The sequence below is a fragment of the Erythrolamprus reginae genome, chromosome 3, assembly GCF_031021105.1.
Source record: "Erythrolamprus reginae isolate rEryReg1 chromosome 3, rEryReg1.hap1, whole genome shotgun sequence".
Taxonomy (NCBI): Eukaryota; Metazoa; Chordata; class Lepidosauria; order Squamata; family Dipsadidae; genus Erythrolamprus; species Erythrolamprus reginae.
In genome coordinates this window covers 86,104,534-86,120,174 of record NC_091952.1, presented here as the reverse complement: position 1 = coordinate 86,120,174, position 15,641 = coordinate 86,104,534, and the positions used below count along the sequence as shown (strand labels likewise).

Genomic DNA, 15,641 nt, shown 5'->3' with positions numbered 1-15,641 from the left:
GCGCCAGCATGTACGGCGTCCAGCAGCACGTCCAACCGCCACCGTCGGTGCCTCCGCCCTGGAGCTCCCTCTCGCCGCCCCCATCTCCCCGTGACTGCCTGGGGCCGCTGCAGCCGGCACCCTCCCGCTCCCACCGCCAGTGCTCTCCCGCCAGGCCCCAAAGGACACTTGCCGCCGATGCCAGGGAACTCCAACTGGGCGGGGCGCTGCCGGTGCCTCCGACCTGGAGCTCCCTCTCGCCGCCCCCATCTCCCCGCGACCGCCTGGGGCCACTGCAGCCGGCACCCTCCCGCTCCCACTGCCAGTGCCCTCCCGCCGGGCCCCAAAGGACACTTGCCGCCGACGCCAGGGAACTCCAGCTGGGCGGGGCACTGCCGGTGCCTCCGAGCTCCCACTCGCAGCTGTCCCTGGCTCCTGCCGGATGCCGCGGTTTCTGGAGCTCTCCTGCTGGGCCCCAAAGAAGGAAGGCAGGAAAAAGGAGGTGCGAAGAATGAAGCTCTCCTTTTTCCCGCCTTCCTTCTTTGGGGCCCAGCAGGAGAGCGCCAGAAACTGCGGCAACGGGCAGGAGCCGGGGGACAGCTGCAAGTGGGAGCTCGGAGGCACCGGCAGCGCCCCGCCCAGCTGGAACTTCCCTAGGAGCTTCACGGCACACCTGACCGTGTCTCACGGCACACTAGTGTGCCGCGGCACACCGGTTGGGAAACGCTGCTCTAGGGGACCTCAAAAGAGTCTCTTAACCCAGTATCTTTAAAAACATTCCTGCCAAAAAATCAGGAATTACTGTACATAGTCAGTTTCTTATTTTCCAGAAATTGACTACTCATCTGTCTTTGATATTAATATCTGAATGATATTAATGATATTAATATCTGAATGATATTAAATTGATTGCCAAAATCTTGTTTATCTTATATAGGTTTATTCTGATGTATTCAACAGTACTTTGCACTCAGTATAACTCTGCCCTTACAACTACAATAGTTGGCTGTATTAAGGTAAGCTCTTTAAATTTTTAGAACGAATAAATGTCTCATTTTGCAAGTTTTCTTTGAAAAATAGACAAAATTCACCCCAACCTTTGGGGGAGAGGGTGTTACATATTGGAAGGAAAATCATAACAGAATATTGTATTAGCTTGATATAGAAAAGCTTGTGACCTGGATTGGCCTTTATCTATGTGTGAGTGAAATGGTTTAACAAATGTTTAACAAATGCAGTATGTGTGGGAAAAGCTGACAGATGGAGATGATGTGGCAGAGCTGTGGGATTTCATATTTCTTATAGAAATTTTAAATCTAATTGTTAAGGTAATCAGATTGCATTTGTTTCTTTTAATGCTGGGACAGTGCTCTTTTTCTTCATTGTTTTATAAATATTTTAAAGTATTATGTCACTTTATGAACATAATATATTCTATCTGATAAGTATATCTAAACACTCTGTTTAAAAGCTTAAATTCTGTTTATTTCTTTACTTCCAGAATATACTAATAACTTACATAGGAATGTTCTTTGGAGGAGATTATATTTTCACATGGACAAATTTTGTAGGATTAAATATTAGGTAAGCAAAGTATCTACCTTTTAAAGAAATAAATGGACTAATTATGCAAGTTCATTATGGATTCTATGAAAAGGTGCTTATAATAGCTTTGCTGCAGCAACTAGCCTGGAAACAAATCCTATAGAACTTGGAAATATATTACATTTAAGGAGCTATTAAGATTAATATTATGATATACTTTTCATATATTAGTACACATTTTGGGAGTTGCAGATGAAGCGGTAGGGAAAAATATATAACAAAAATATGAAATACATTCTATTTATTTATTTTATTTATTTATTTATTCATTCATTCATTTAATGGGATTTATATGCCGCCCCTCTCTGAGGATTCGGGCCATATTATTGTGCTGCATGAGACTACTGAATATATTGGAGATCTTTGTTGTCTGAATTATACTTGTAGGCTTTGCTTGGCTTCTAGGATTATTTAATCATACGACTGCTAGTTAGCTAATTGTTTTTATTGATATATGAGTTTTAGGTTTATTCACTTACAGTTTCTTCGGCTATGGATTGTTGTTATCTCAAAAGTGTATAAAGGACATAATTCAAGGATATAGTCCTTGCGTGGTGCAATAGGTGCAAATAAATTTAATAAATACATAAATAGTGAAAAACAATGATATATCTCATTTGGGTACTATAATTAATTTTTAAATTATTCAGTTTGGCCTTATGTTGGTTTGAATGAAAGCCTTATAAGATCAACCTATTTACTAAATTATTTCTGAATCAAAGCATGATTAAGAAATTAAAAACGTATTGCAATAGAAATGGGAAAACTGGAGTTAGAGAAATATTCATATGAGGTTAACTTTAAATCAACAATTCTGATAAAATTTCATTTTCTATGTGATCAAATGAAAGTATTAAAATATGGAGGAATTTTTTAAATTGCCTATTTATAGGTAGATGTTAACATTTTCTTCTAGTATTCACTATAGTCTTAAATGGGAACAACTTCTATAAGAGTACTGGTGGGAATACAGTGTTCCCTCGATTTTCGCGGGTTCGAACTTCGCGAATAGCCTATACCACGCTTTTTCAAAAAATATTAATTAAAAAATACTTCACTTTTTTTTCCTATACCACGGTTTTTCCCACCCAATGACGTCATATGTCATCACCAAACTAATAATTTTTGCAAATAAATAACAAAAAAAAGATTATTGTTAATAAATAATTATGTTTATAAATATCAGGATCACTAAGTGTCTTATTCAATAGTGAGTACCAGTAATAATGGTGAATAAATGATTGTTAAGGGAATGGGAAATGGTAATTTAGGGGTTTAAAGTGTTAAGGGAAGGCTTGTGATACTGTCCATAGCCAAAAATGGTGTATTTACTTCCGCATCCCTACTTCGCGGAAATTCAACTTTCGCGGGCGGCCTCGGAACGCATCCCCAGCGGAAATCGAGGGAACACTGTAAAGCAAATTTAAGCCATAAATATACATAACGAGCTATGAAGGGTTAGGGTTAGGTTAACAAAGGGCTAGAGTTATAGTGAATGGGGATTGTACTGAAAAATGTAATATTGGAAAGGGTATAAGACAAGGATGTCTATTATCTTCTCTTTTGTTTATATTAACGCTGGAAACTTTATTAATAAAAAATTAAAGAAGAATAGGAAATTAAAGGATTAAGTATTAGAAAAGAAGAAAATAAAGTTCAAGCATTTGCCAATGATTTAGCATTTATAATAGAAGAGCCACTTGAACCAGGACCTAAATTAATTTTTAAAAATGAAGAAATCGGAGAAGTGGTGGGACTTAAAATTAACAAAAATAAAACAAAAATGATAACTAAAAATCTCACTAAAAATTGGGACAAACAATTGGAAGAAATAACAGACATGCAGGTGATTTAAAAAGTAAAATATTTAGGGATTTGGCTAATGGCAAAGTGTTCATCAATAAAAAAAAGATAATTGTAATAGAATATTACTGCAAATTTAAAAAGAAAAAATTGGAAAAATCTTCAATTATCACTGATTGGAAGAATATCTTCAATTAAAATGAATATTTTACCAAGGTGTTTATTTTTATTTCAAGTAGTTCCGATAAAATCGGGGAAAGCTTTTTTTGAAGATTAAAAAAAAAACAAAACACCCTGACTTCAAAATAGATTTAGCAAGTAGAAAAATCTAGGATAAGATGGAATTTATTATAAGATATCAAAGAAAGGGTTGGATTTGGGTTTTCAGATTGGCAATCCCCATGTGATCAAAATTCGGATGCTTCACAACTTACTCATATTTATGACAGTTGAAACGTCTTGGAAATGTAGGTGAAATGTAACATCTTTTGTGGCCTTCTGACAAGCAAAGTCAGTGGGGAGGCTAGATTCACTCTAAAGCCTTGTTACTAGCTTAACAACTGCAGGGATTCACTTAACAACTATGACAAGAAAGCTCGTAAAAAGGGGCATAATTCACTTAACTGCCTCACTTGGCAAGAAAAATTTAGGGCTCAGTTGTGGTTGTAAGTCGAGGATTACCTGTAATGTCATGATGCACATGTTGTCATGTGAGCCCCAGCAGGTGACACTGATTTCAGATAAGAATTGACCATTTAAAAAAAGAAGATACCTTTGGGTTTAAAGCATCAGCTATTTTGACCTATCAAGTATCTGGCAGCAGCTGCTTGAGCAAATAGGTCACTTTCAAACATGCCTCTCAGATATATTCACAACATGCCCTCATATTCAAAACCTTCTATTCTTCATATCCACAATACAGAAGGAATTAAAATATCGTATTTTTCAGAGTATAAGATGCATCGGAATATAAGACGCACCTAATTTTTTGGGGAGGAAAATAGAAAAAAGAATCTGCTCACCAGATATTCATCTGGTTAGTGTCCTTAGTCTGGTCAGCTTCAGCACATTATATTATCCCCTGGTTAAGGGCTTAAAAAAATTATAAAGAGTAACAATGAAAGAGTTTGCAAGCTGGTAAGAGCTGGGAACATCGCTAGCACCTGGTTAGGGCTGGAAGGAAACATCTGGAGCAAGTAAAGCAATGGAAAAAAAACCCTTACAAAGACATAGTTTGAAAAACATTCTTTGCAGAGAGTAAAAATGCTGGGAAGATCGTTAGCAGCTAGTTAGGGCTGGGGAAAAAGGCTACATTCAGAGTATAAGATGCACCCTAATTATCAGCCTCTTTTAGGGAGGAAAATGGTGTGTCTTATACACCAAAAATATGGTAATTCCACTTTTGTTTCTATGGCTGAAATAAAATGTAGTAAATATGAGCAGTTTCTGTGTAGGAAGAATAGGATATTCCTATATCTCTTCTATTCTTTCATTGATGTTCTATTACTATATCTTCTTTTCTATTCTTTCTTAGATATATTTTACTATGAGTATCTCCTCTATAACCTTCATCATGTATTTTACTATGTGTATATGTATGTATGTATGTATGTATGTATGTATGTATGTATGTATGTATGTATGTATGTATAGACCAACTAAAACCCTCATTGTGTATTGGACAAAACAAACAAACAAACAAATATACAAACAAACAAATTGTGGGTGGGGTGTGGGTGAGGAGACATGGTATCTGGCTGGGGGACACACAAAGATTTTAGTGAGGGCCTTGTGGGTGTCTGTCCATGACTGCGACAGTACTGACCACCCATTTAATATTTCCTGAAGACATTATTTGTTTATTAATTCTAAATGCTAATGTTTTGCAGCATTGCTGGAAGCCTCGTATATTCCTACATCACTTTTACAGAAGAACAAATAAATAAACAGTCTGAAGCTAGCATCAAGATGGACATTAAAGGGAAAAGCGCTGTATGAGAAAAAGCACACTTACCAGAGTAATTCTCACTTTTTAGCAAGATGTTGTTGACCAATCACTGTAGTATGCAGTGTCTGAATTGGAATGGGATGGCTACTTCGTATTTGCACAAACTGAAGATTCCCACATTTGAAATCAGTTATTTATAGTGGACTGCACATACGATGAATAGATTGCATTTAAGCTGCAAGGAATTGTGTGTGTAGTGAAACAGGATTAGTAATCTCAAATGCAGCAAAAGTGTTGGTCAGGATTGGGTGCAGCAAGAAAATGCATCAATGAAATCAAGCAAGCCTGTTGTTCAGGCTCTCATGGCTTTGGCTTGTTGAACCCTCCAACTTTAACTGCATTTTCCTTGAAGTCATGCAATCTGTATGAATGAAATGTAGTTCCTACATCTCGTTGCATGAAGCTGTGTATAAATAAGAAGATACTCTGAGCTGAAGTTTGTGGGGAAGGTAGACCTACAGTCACAGTCAACAGAAATGTTACCCAAACAAATGTGGGACTTGTCAATGTCCCATCTAATTTCCCCCCCTGAACCTAGCAAAGCACTTTTAAGTGTGTGTTACACATTGTTCGGTTTATCTTGGTCAGAACTGTTTTTAAACTATATAGACTTATCAGTACCTGCTACAGATAAAGAACAGATAAATGTTCTAAAAAGTAAGGTTTTAAAGGCATTTTTCTCTTGAAGAAATGAGAAAAACAAAGTACAGTGCTAAAACGTGAGTGTTTTACCCCAGTAAAAGTTTTTCTTTTATTTACTTACTTTTTCCTATGCAATCAATGTCCTTTTTAAAAGAAAAAATTTCATCACTTTTTTAAAAAGGTTATAGCTTTTTAAAAAGACTGTTTGCCCTTCGATGATTTAAGGTTTTGAAATGCACATTTATTTCTGGGAAAAAATATTTTGCAAACATTTATTGAAGCTCTTTGAACATAGAAAAGCAGGCTGTTGGAAGTTATGCCCCCAGTCTATCAACTCTAGTATCCTTTTTGAAATAGGTTCACATATCATACTAAATCATTAAACAGGGCCCATTTTGAAGAAAGTGACATCTGGAGTGTTCACACTGATGTGTAGACGCTGTTTTCAAAGGAGATTTACCAGCCTTGCAAATGAAGCTTTTGTATCTGTTTGAGATTTTCATATTGTTGCAAATCAAATCATATTTACTATGTCTCCAACAATATTCTACTATCAGTTGCCTTGTTATAGGCCTCTCACCCACTTACACTGAAACATAAGGAAAACTAGTATCTAGATAATGTTTATAGAGAAAATTCTGAATTTTAAGGAGCTATCTGTCAAATTCAGACCATGTTTGAAAAAATGGCTCAAAGCAAAATTTCTGCTGAATGAAATCCAGTTTACTTTTCACTAAAGAAAACCCAGCTTCAGTTTATTTGACTCCGTGAAAACCACAAATTCCTGGCCTTGTACATACAGATTCCAACTATAATAATCTCTTTTAAACATTAAAGACATCATTAAGGAGAACTCTGTGAGATTGGCAGCCAAAAATCCAGGGGTGAAATTCAGCAGGTTCTAGAGAACCGCTAATGGAAATTTTGAGTAGTTCAGAGAACCAGCAAACACCATCTCTGGCTGGTCCCAGAGTGGAGTGGGAATGGAGATTTTGCACTATCCCTCCCCTGCCGGGGCCACCCAGTCACAGCCACAATTTTGAAAAAATTTGAATTTCACCCCTGCAAAAATCTATGGTAGATAGTAAGATTTTTTTTTTTTTTTTTACTAACAAGATTTCATTAAAGGGCACAAGCTTTTATGAATTGTAGCTCATATTTGCAATTTTAAAACAAAACTACACTAGGATCAACGCACATAAAATAACTTCAGGCTATGCAAGGTTTAACACAAAAATGATTTTTAATAACATTGCTATTACTAATTCATGAGGTACTTATAATTTGTCCTCTATGTAACCTGCATATGCATAACTACCCTTTTCTCCTCCACTTGTTGCATTCTTTTCTTTTTTTTCCAAATCCTTCTTCTGTTTAGCCACTTCATGCATCCAATAAAGTGAGCTACAACTCATAAAAACCTATGCCTTTTAATAGAACTTAAGAACCTTTTAATTATTAAAAACATTCTAAAGTATTGCAGGTTTTCTAAATTTCAAAAAGGAACTTAAAAGATTTTTCATCCAAGAAGTTGAGATTGTAAGTGAATTTCATCCCAAGGACATGCTTCTTATCTAGATTCTAGACAAATCCTGGTTCATAATTGTCAAATCTGAGGAAGTGGTGCCAAAATGTTCACACTAACAAAATTGCCACACTTAACAAAAATGAAGTAATATAACCTGTTCCCCCTCAGTGGGCCTCAAGATTATCTTGTCTGTTTTTCTCTATCCCCGTGATTTTGCATGTAAGGTACAGTTATGTCTTTAATGGCTTAGTGGGTTAAATTTAACTCTAAATTAAAGTCTGTGAAACAGGTAAATCTTACATATTGTGTTAAATATATGCAGTCATTCCCGATCTGGCACCAAAAGCTGAATTATGTGTTCTGGAGACATTATTTAGCATGTAATTATTATTATTTTGCATATTTGACTTTGTTAGAGGGGGGCAAAGAATTATGCTGGACATTGCAACAATACTAACAAGAAATGCTATCCCAGCAGTAAATTGCTGTCTGAGATTGCACAGATTGTTTGGCGCACTTTAAAATACATTCTCTTAGCCTTAAACTGTTGAAAGGAAACACAGAACTTCAGAATGCATACTTGCAATATGCAGAGTGGGTAACTATAACAGTTATTCTGAAATAGTCTATCCTAATGTAAAGCAAAGAGAATCCTGGAGCTTCACTACCACAAGGCCTCGGAAATACTCTTATCTATAATGCAGCAAATTTATTGTTGTTATTGAGATGTGAAGTACATGTGCAAGTCTTTCAATAGGTTTATTGCGATTTGAAAAACAAGCCCTGCTCTCCGCATGAGATACCCCCTCAACCATTAGCAATAGGCGCATTGTAATCTTTGATCACTAGAACATTGTCCATTCAAGCAAGAAGCAACTTTTTAAATGTTATGGGTTCTTTGTTTTTCTTTTGCGTAAATGCTGTCCCATCCAGCAACAATTTTGGAGAGGAAATGGAATAGTGAAATTTGGAATGTTTCCCCCTTGCCTTGTTTGCATATTTGGGAGTTGTTGGTTTCTTTTTTTCTGTTTTCAATTCTAAACCATGGGAGATTATTCCTACAATTATTCCTGTTTTGCCGCTGAATTTAAACATTATGGTTGTAGGTGGTTCTGCAGATCACAAAAGAGTCAGTTCTACAAAAAGATGTGCAGTTTCTCTAACTGCTATAAAACAATTATCAGAGCCAATATTTTAATGAAAATGATTTAACTAGATTTTGCACCTGCCAGCTACTTAGAAGAATGAACTATCTTGACTTTGAAGGTAGATTAAGGGATCTATTATACTAGAATTTTATTTTGTCTACTTAATGCTGGCTTGTTAAATAGATAATGGTAGCATTTAGGTGATGCAAGCTAAAAAATGGATTACTTAGCACACAGCTGCCTTGGTCTACTGTTACCCTTAATTATACTGTGCACCAAAATTCGCATAAAATGCTTGTGGACAATTTATGCAAATAAACATGTAGAATAAGGGATGCTATTAAGACTGGAATTTTCATAATTCAAATTATTGTATTTTTGTTAACCTGCTCTACTGAGGCAGTTGCTCTCAGGTACTTGTTAGACAAAATGTTAATCTACTGGGTAGATTTACTGCCATATTAAATAGTTATCAGTTCATTTGCCTTTTTTGTAAAATACACATTTTTAGTGCCAAGTTTTAGAAAATATATATACTGCCTAGGTAAGCAAGTCTTATAGTTTTATTTTCTACACTGTCAAACTTCCTGTTACTATTTTTCTTACATAGAACAATCCAGCATAAGAAATAAACATTTTTAATGTATAACTTTTTATGTGCTATGTATTTTTGTACTGGCTTAAATAAATCAAGATTGTCTCCATTTACATTTTTTTATTTGGCTTTTATATGACTTTTAATATTTTAGTGACAATAGATTTAGGAATACTATACTTTAGGTATTATACTGTTAATTATCTTAGGCTTTGGAACCACTTTTTGGTGAACTCTTAATGGTGTAACAAATTCAATAGTAAAATCTCATTTGTAAAACCAGTCATTATATAGTTTTATATTTTTTCTTTTTTACAAATAACTCAAGGTGGTATTATTATTATTATTATTATTATTATTATTATTATTATTTATTAGATTTGTGTGCTGCCCCTCTCCGTAGACTCGGGGCGGCTCACAACAGTAATGATACAATATATAACAAATCTAATAATTAAAATCACTAAAAAACCCTTATTAAAAAGAAACATACATACAAATATACCATGCATAAACTGTATAGGCCCAGGGGAAATATCTCAGTTCCCCCATGCCTGGCGTCAAAGGTGAGTTTTAAGAAGTTTGCGAAAGGCAAGGAGGGTGGGGGCAGTTCTAATCTCTGGGGGCAGCTGGTTCCAGAAGGTCGGGGCCGCCACAGAGAAGGCTCTTCCCCTGGGTCCCACCAGACATTGTTTAGTCGACCGGACCCAGAGAAGGCCAACTCTGTGGAACCTAACCGGTCGCTGGGATTCGTGCGGCAGAAGGCGGTCTCAGAGATATTCTGGCCCGATGCCATGAAGGGCTTTATAGGTCATGACCAACACTTTGAATTGTGACTGGAAACTGATCTCTGGAGTGTTGGTGTAACATGGGCATACCTAGGTAAGCCCAGGATTGCTCTTGCAGCTGCATTTTGCACAATCTGAAGTTTCCGAACACGCTTCAAAGGGAGCCCCATGTAGAGAGCGTTACAGTAATTGAACCTCGATGAGGGCATGAGTGACTGTGAGCAGTGACTCCTGGTCCCAATTGGTGCACCAGGCGGACCTGGGCAAACGCCCCCCTCGCCACAGCTAAAAGATGGTTTTCTAATGTTAGCCGTGGATCGAGGAGGACACCCAAGTTGTGAACCCTCTCTGAGGGGGTCAGTAATTCCCCCCCTCAGGGTGATGGATGGACAGATGGGATTGTCATTGGGAGGCAAAACCCACAGCCACTCCATCTTATCAGGGTTGAGTTTGAATCTGTTGACACCCATCCAGACCCCAACAGCCTCCAGGCACCGGCACATCACTTCCACTGCTTCATTGACTGGACATGGGGTGGAGATGTAAAGCTGGGTATCATCAGCATACTGATGATACCTCACCCCATGCCCTTGGTTGATCTCACCCAGCGGTTTCATGTAGATATTAAATAACGGGGAAGTGGACCGACCCCTGAGGCACCCCACAAAGGAGCAACCTAGAGGTCGACCTCTGACCCCCCACTAACACCGACTGCAACCGACCAGAGAGGTAGGAGGAGAACCACTGAAGAACAGTGCCTCCCACTCCCAACCCCTCCCGCCGGTGCAGGATACCATGGTCGATGGTATTGAAAGCCGCTAAGAGGTCGAGAAGCACCAGGACAGAGGATAAACCCCTGTCCCGGGCCTGCCAGAGATCATCCATCAACGCGACCAAAGCAGTTTCCGTGCTGTAGCCAGGCCTGAATCCTGACTGTTGAGGGCCTAGATAATCGGCTTCTTCCAAGGACTGTTGGAGTTGGAGTGCCACCACCTTCTCAACAACCTTCCCCATAAAGGGAAGGTTGGAGACTGGACGGTAGTTGTTAAGAATGGCTGGGTCTAGGGAAGGCTTCTTGAGGAGGGGGCGCACAAGTGCCTCCTAAGGAGCCAGAAAGGACCCCCTCCCCAGAGAAGTGTTGACAATCTCCTGGACCCAGCTCCGTGTCACCTCCCTGCTGGCCGAAACCAGCCAAGAGGGACACGGATCCAGTAAACAGGTGGCGGAACTCACAGCTCCAATGGCCTTGTCCACTTCATCAGGTGTCACCAGATCAAACTCTTCTGAACTACAATTGAACCACATCCAGCCAATTTGTAAATCACACCTATTTTTTTTAGGAAGAGTAGAGAGATAACAAAGTCCTTGAAGTGGCACATACCAATTTAGTTTGTGGGATGTATATATCTGTAATTCAAATGGAGGACATCAAACAGAAGATTACAGGTCATTCTTTAGAATTGTTTTATTTCCTGTTTCTATTTTATATAACACACACACACATTATATAAAATAGAAACATGACATAGTTTAGCATTTCACTGATTTTTCCATGCAAATGGTCATAAAATAGCATTTGTTTGATTCTCTTTTATAATTTCCTAACATCTTATTAACTCCAGGCACTATAATTTTTAAATTTGTACTTATATGAATATAGCTTTATAAAATCCTGGCTTTACCAAATTCTTGTTTATTAAATCATAGCTACAAGTTTTCATTTTTCTTTACTGAAGATTTGAATGAATCTAAAAAAAAATCTGTAAAACAAATTCTATCTAGTAATTTCTCAATACTTCTAATAGTGATCTCCACTTTTATTACAACAATTAATTGAGCTCTGTATTCTGTTGTATGTCAGGAAATGATTATATTTTATTGGTAAATGCCCTCAACAAAAATATTCAGACTTAGATATTACAGGTCTAATTTCACAGCAAGAATGTATACATCTCAGTTTATTCCTAATTCTTTTAAAAAAACCCTATTGTTGCTAAATATCTGAAGTTTAATTTGAAACTAGTGTGAAGCACATAATTTTTCCAAGTGCACAGGTTTGCTAAAACTATTGAATGATTCAAGTATTCTCTCCCATATTATTAAGCAGCATTTTCACATTCTCTTAAAAGAAACAAATTCCACTCATAAGTACTCAATATTTGTATTTATATAAGCAAATTGTTTAAAAAAATACTTTAATAAGCTTTTCCAGAATTGCAGACAGGGAGCTAGGTAAGAGACACAGGTATTACCAACAGTGCAAAATTACTATGTGAAAAATGTATAAAAACTAATTTGCAATTTTTTTTTTGATTTCTTTCAAAATATCACTTTAAACCCTTTATAAAGCCAACAGTCAGGCCTGTTGAGTTGAAGGTTTGATTCAGACTGCACACAATGCACTTTATGGATCAGGACACAATAGTGCTTAAAATATACATTACAATCACTATACAAAGCTATACTGACTTTTCAAACCAATTTGGAAGCAAAGGTTTCATCTTTTCCAAACTGCACTAAAAGCTGTTTGAACTGGTTGCTAAATTACAAGGTTTTTAAATAGTACTAATAGTGCAATGTCTTTATCAAGTTATAGTGGCTGCATTTTAAAGAACATGAATAAAATATTGTATAAACACCTGCATAAATGAGATGCACATTACAATTAAATACTTAAAAACAGCTGAGCATTACATATTGAGTATGGAATGTCAGAATTTTCTTAGGCATACCATCAAAGGTAAGATTAAAGACCAAAGTAAAGTTTCTGAAAAATGTACACAGTGCTATATTTTACTTACAAGCCTGAGAACAATATATTTATAAACTTTCCTATGAACAGTCTTGCAAGTATTTCCAACCTGCAAAAATACAGACAAGGAACAGAAAATAGGCCTTCAAAGTTGCAATAAGATTTCTAAAAGCATTGCACTGCCTTGCTTTGATATACTTTTTAAAACATAATCTTTGATACGAGGCTACAAAAACTTTGGATTTTCATATTAATAAAACTGGGTTTGGTCAGCCATGGCACTTTCCCTAAAGCAGTACAATTTAAAAGATTAAATATTTTATCTATACATGTATACTGCTTGTAAGCAACAGACAATAAATACTAGTCCTATGTTAAAGCATGGAATTCATCCAAAATGTTTCATGAGAAAGCAGAAGGCTAAAAAAAAAAAAAAATTCTGAGAAACTACAACAAAATTGGGTTGAGACAATCTAACAGTCTAATGGACTTCATAATTAAAATGAAATACTATTTTTCCAAATCATTAAATGAGATCAACTTGAAGCTATAGTTGTAACATTTCAAGGAAGCCTCAAGACAAGCACAAAATTAAACTTTATTTAATAAAGCCAATGTGGCAACAAAAAACAAATATTTTATATGTTATTGAGTGATTGATTCTGTAAACCTTCATTATGGCCATAATCCAAATCCTTTTATATATGGGAATTGTAACTACTGAAACGATCCCCAGACCGACAAGGATTTGTTTCAAATGTAAAAAAAGTTAACTACCCTTACAGTACCTCAAATTCGTGCATAACACATACATGCCATAACTACCGCTACCTACACTTTTCTACTTCGTCAGAAGCCCTTAACCCATGGATTTGTTGGATTGACCATAAGGCCCCACAGCACACAGGCTAAGCATTTATTCCTCATCAAGGTGGCCAGATTTAATTGATTCAATTCCTAATTCTACTATGCTCACCCAAAATGTACAAATAGGTGATAAAATAATGGATGACCTTGACTAACAAGAGTTAAACATTAAAGCCTTTAGCTGATTTTTTTTAGACTATCTCATAAAAGGAAATCTGAAAAATAATTATAAAAGCAAGAACACTTGTGCAATCATAGCATCATGCTAATCTAATAACTTTTAAGTCACTATTTGTCCCAAGATAAATTTGAAAATTCTAATATTCGTAATTTGGGTAAGCAATTTAAATATTTAAAATTTCTACTGCTTTCTGAAACATGACTTTATTAATAAAAAAAGCTTTAGCAAAATAAAGTGAAGCTGACAAATCCTCAGGAGATCAATTCTCAGAGTTTACCATACTGTACAAGTTATGAAAATTACATACTTCTTTTTAGTATTGTAAAAATCTTTCAAAGGCTACAAAATCTGGAAAAATACAGAAAGTATTTCTTATTTCCAGATAAGAATATGGAAAGACATCACTGATGTCAATAATTTTACATACAAACCTCTTGGTTTATTTTTTAAATATAATTCATTCATATATGTGTGTGTGTGTGTATGTATGTATGTATATATGTATGTATGTATATGTATTACATATATTACACATACATATATATACATATATATTACATATATATCTGAAATATACACACAAACATACACATTTATATGTGTGTGTGTATGTGTGTATGTCCACACATAGACACACATCAATGAATTCTCATGCAACTTTCAGGATTTTCAGGCATTTCTTAAACTGTTCAATATTGCGTCTTTTCTTCACGCCCATTTTATCAATTCTCCTTGGGAATTTTAAGTTATTTTTCAAAGTATAATTCACATAACAGGTTAGTGCCCTGAAGTCATCTAAATAAATTTGCCTAGAAAAACCCGCAACAACCTCTCAACCGATTCTATAGCAACCGGCTCTCCCACATGCTGTATCTGCATTTCAGGATTTGAAAAGGTAACCATAGCTAGGATTAGGAAGCAATTAAAATATATTTTAAAATCTCCATAAATTATTTTATGGGATTTGAATCTGTAAAGAGAACCTATTAACCCTGAAAATGCAGACATCCCATAATATCATTTGAGTGAAATGTATTCAGTCACCCAGTGTCCTGGTCTTCAAAATTTCCATGGGCTACTGTTTCTTGGAAAATTTCAGAAGAAGCTGTACACTCTTTGTCACTGCTGTTGATTCTTCTCCTTTTTATAGGCCTTTCATTCGTATCTTCAAGATCATGTCTTGCATTTGAATGAGGAAGTTTAGAATGATTGGAAAGGTTTTCAGGCTCATAACCATTTGTATCGAAATCTACAAGATGCATTTTTTTGCCAGTTGTTGGTCCATTTATGTGCAGTCCTTCAATTTTCACATCATCTTTATTTGATAACTCACTTGGCCCATTAGTAGATACACCTAGAAAGAAAAGAGAATATAAAACAGAAAAGATAGAACTACTTTCTTTAAAAAGCAAGTCAAAAAAACAAACCATAAAACAAGGAAATGACATTATCAAATATACAGAATACATACTTGGCCAATTTGTAAGTATTTAACTTTTAAACACTATGAGTGACACACTACAAAAGTGGTTGATGACATCATGTCCCAAACTAAAATCAAATTTTGTTCGGGACATGATGTCATCAACCATTTTTCTAGTATGTCACTCATACATAGTGTGTCATTTTCTTTGCATTAAAATAATGCTTACCATCTGGTTTGTATGTTCTCCTGCTTTTATTTAATCAATATTATTATTTCAGACATCTCGAGAACTGCACTGAGATGTTACAGTAGGGCTGGG

The 15,641-nt window shown here is 36.1% G+C and overlaps 2 protein-coding genes across 6 annotated transcripts in view; one reads left to right on the top strand and one right to left on the bottom strand.

Moving 5' to 3' along the window:
- SLC35D1 (solute carrier family 35 member D1) overlaps positions 1–15,641 on the top strand; it is a 64,374-nt gene that overhangs the window by 28,642 nt on the left and 20,091 nt on the right. For 2 of the 3 annotated variants that reach the window (XM_070746126.1, XM_070746124.1), the window contains exons 10-11: positions 917–995; positions 1,481–1,563. In XM_070746126.1, coding sequence (XP_070602227.1) covers positions 917–995; positions 1,481–1,563 — 162 coding nt within the window. Of the gene's footprint in view, positions 1–916; positions 996–1,480; positions 1,564–5,276; positions 9,422–15,641 lie in introns of those variants that run through there. The other variant, XM_070746123.1, reaches the window with a different exon arrangement.
- The window catches only part of MIER1 (MIER1 transcriptional regulator), a 67,124-nt gene continuing 63,728 nt past the window's right edge, over positions 12,246–15,641 (bottom strand). For 2 of the 3 annotated variants that reach the window (XM_070746120.1, XM_070746121.1), the window contains one exon: positions 12,246–15,250. In XM_070746120.1, the coding sequence (XP_070602221.1) occupies positions 14,937–15,250 (314 nt within the window). In that variant the 3' untranslated portion in view covers positions 12,246–14,936. The remainder of the gene's footprint in view (positions 15,251–15,641) is intronic. The other variant, XM_070746122.1, reaches the window with a different exon arrangement.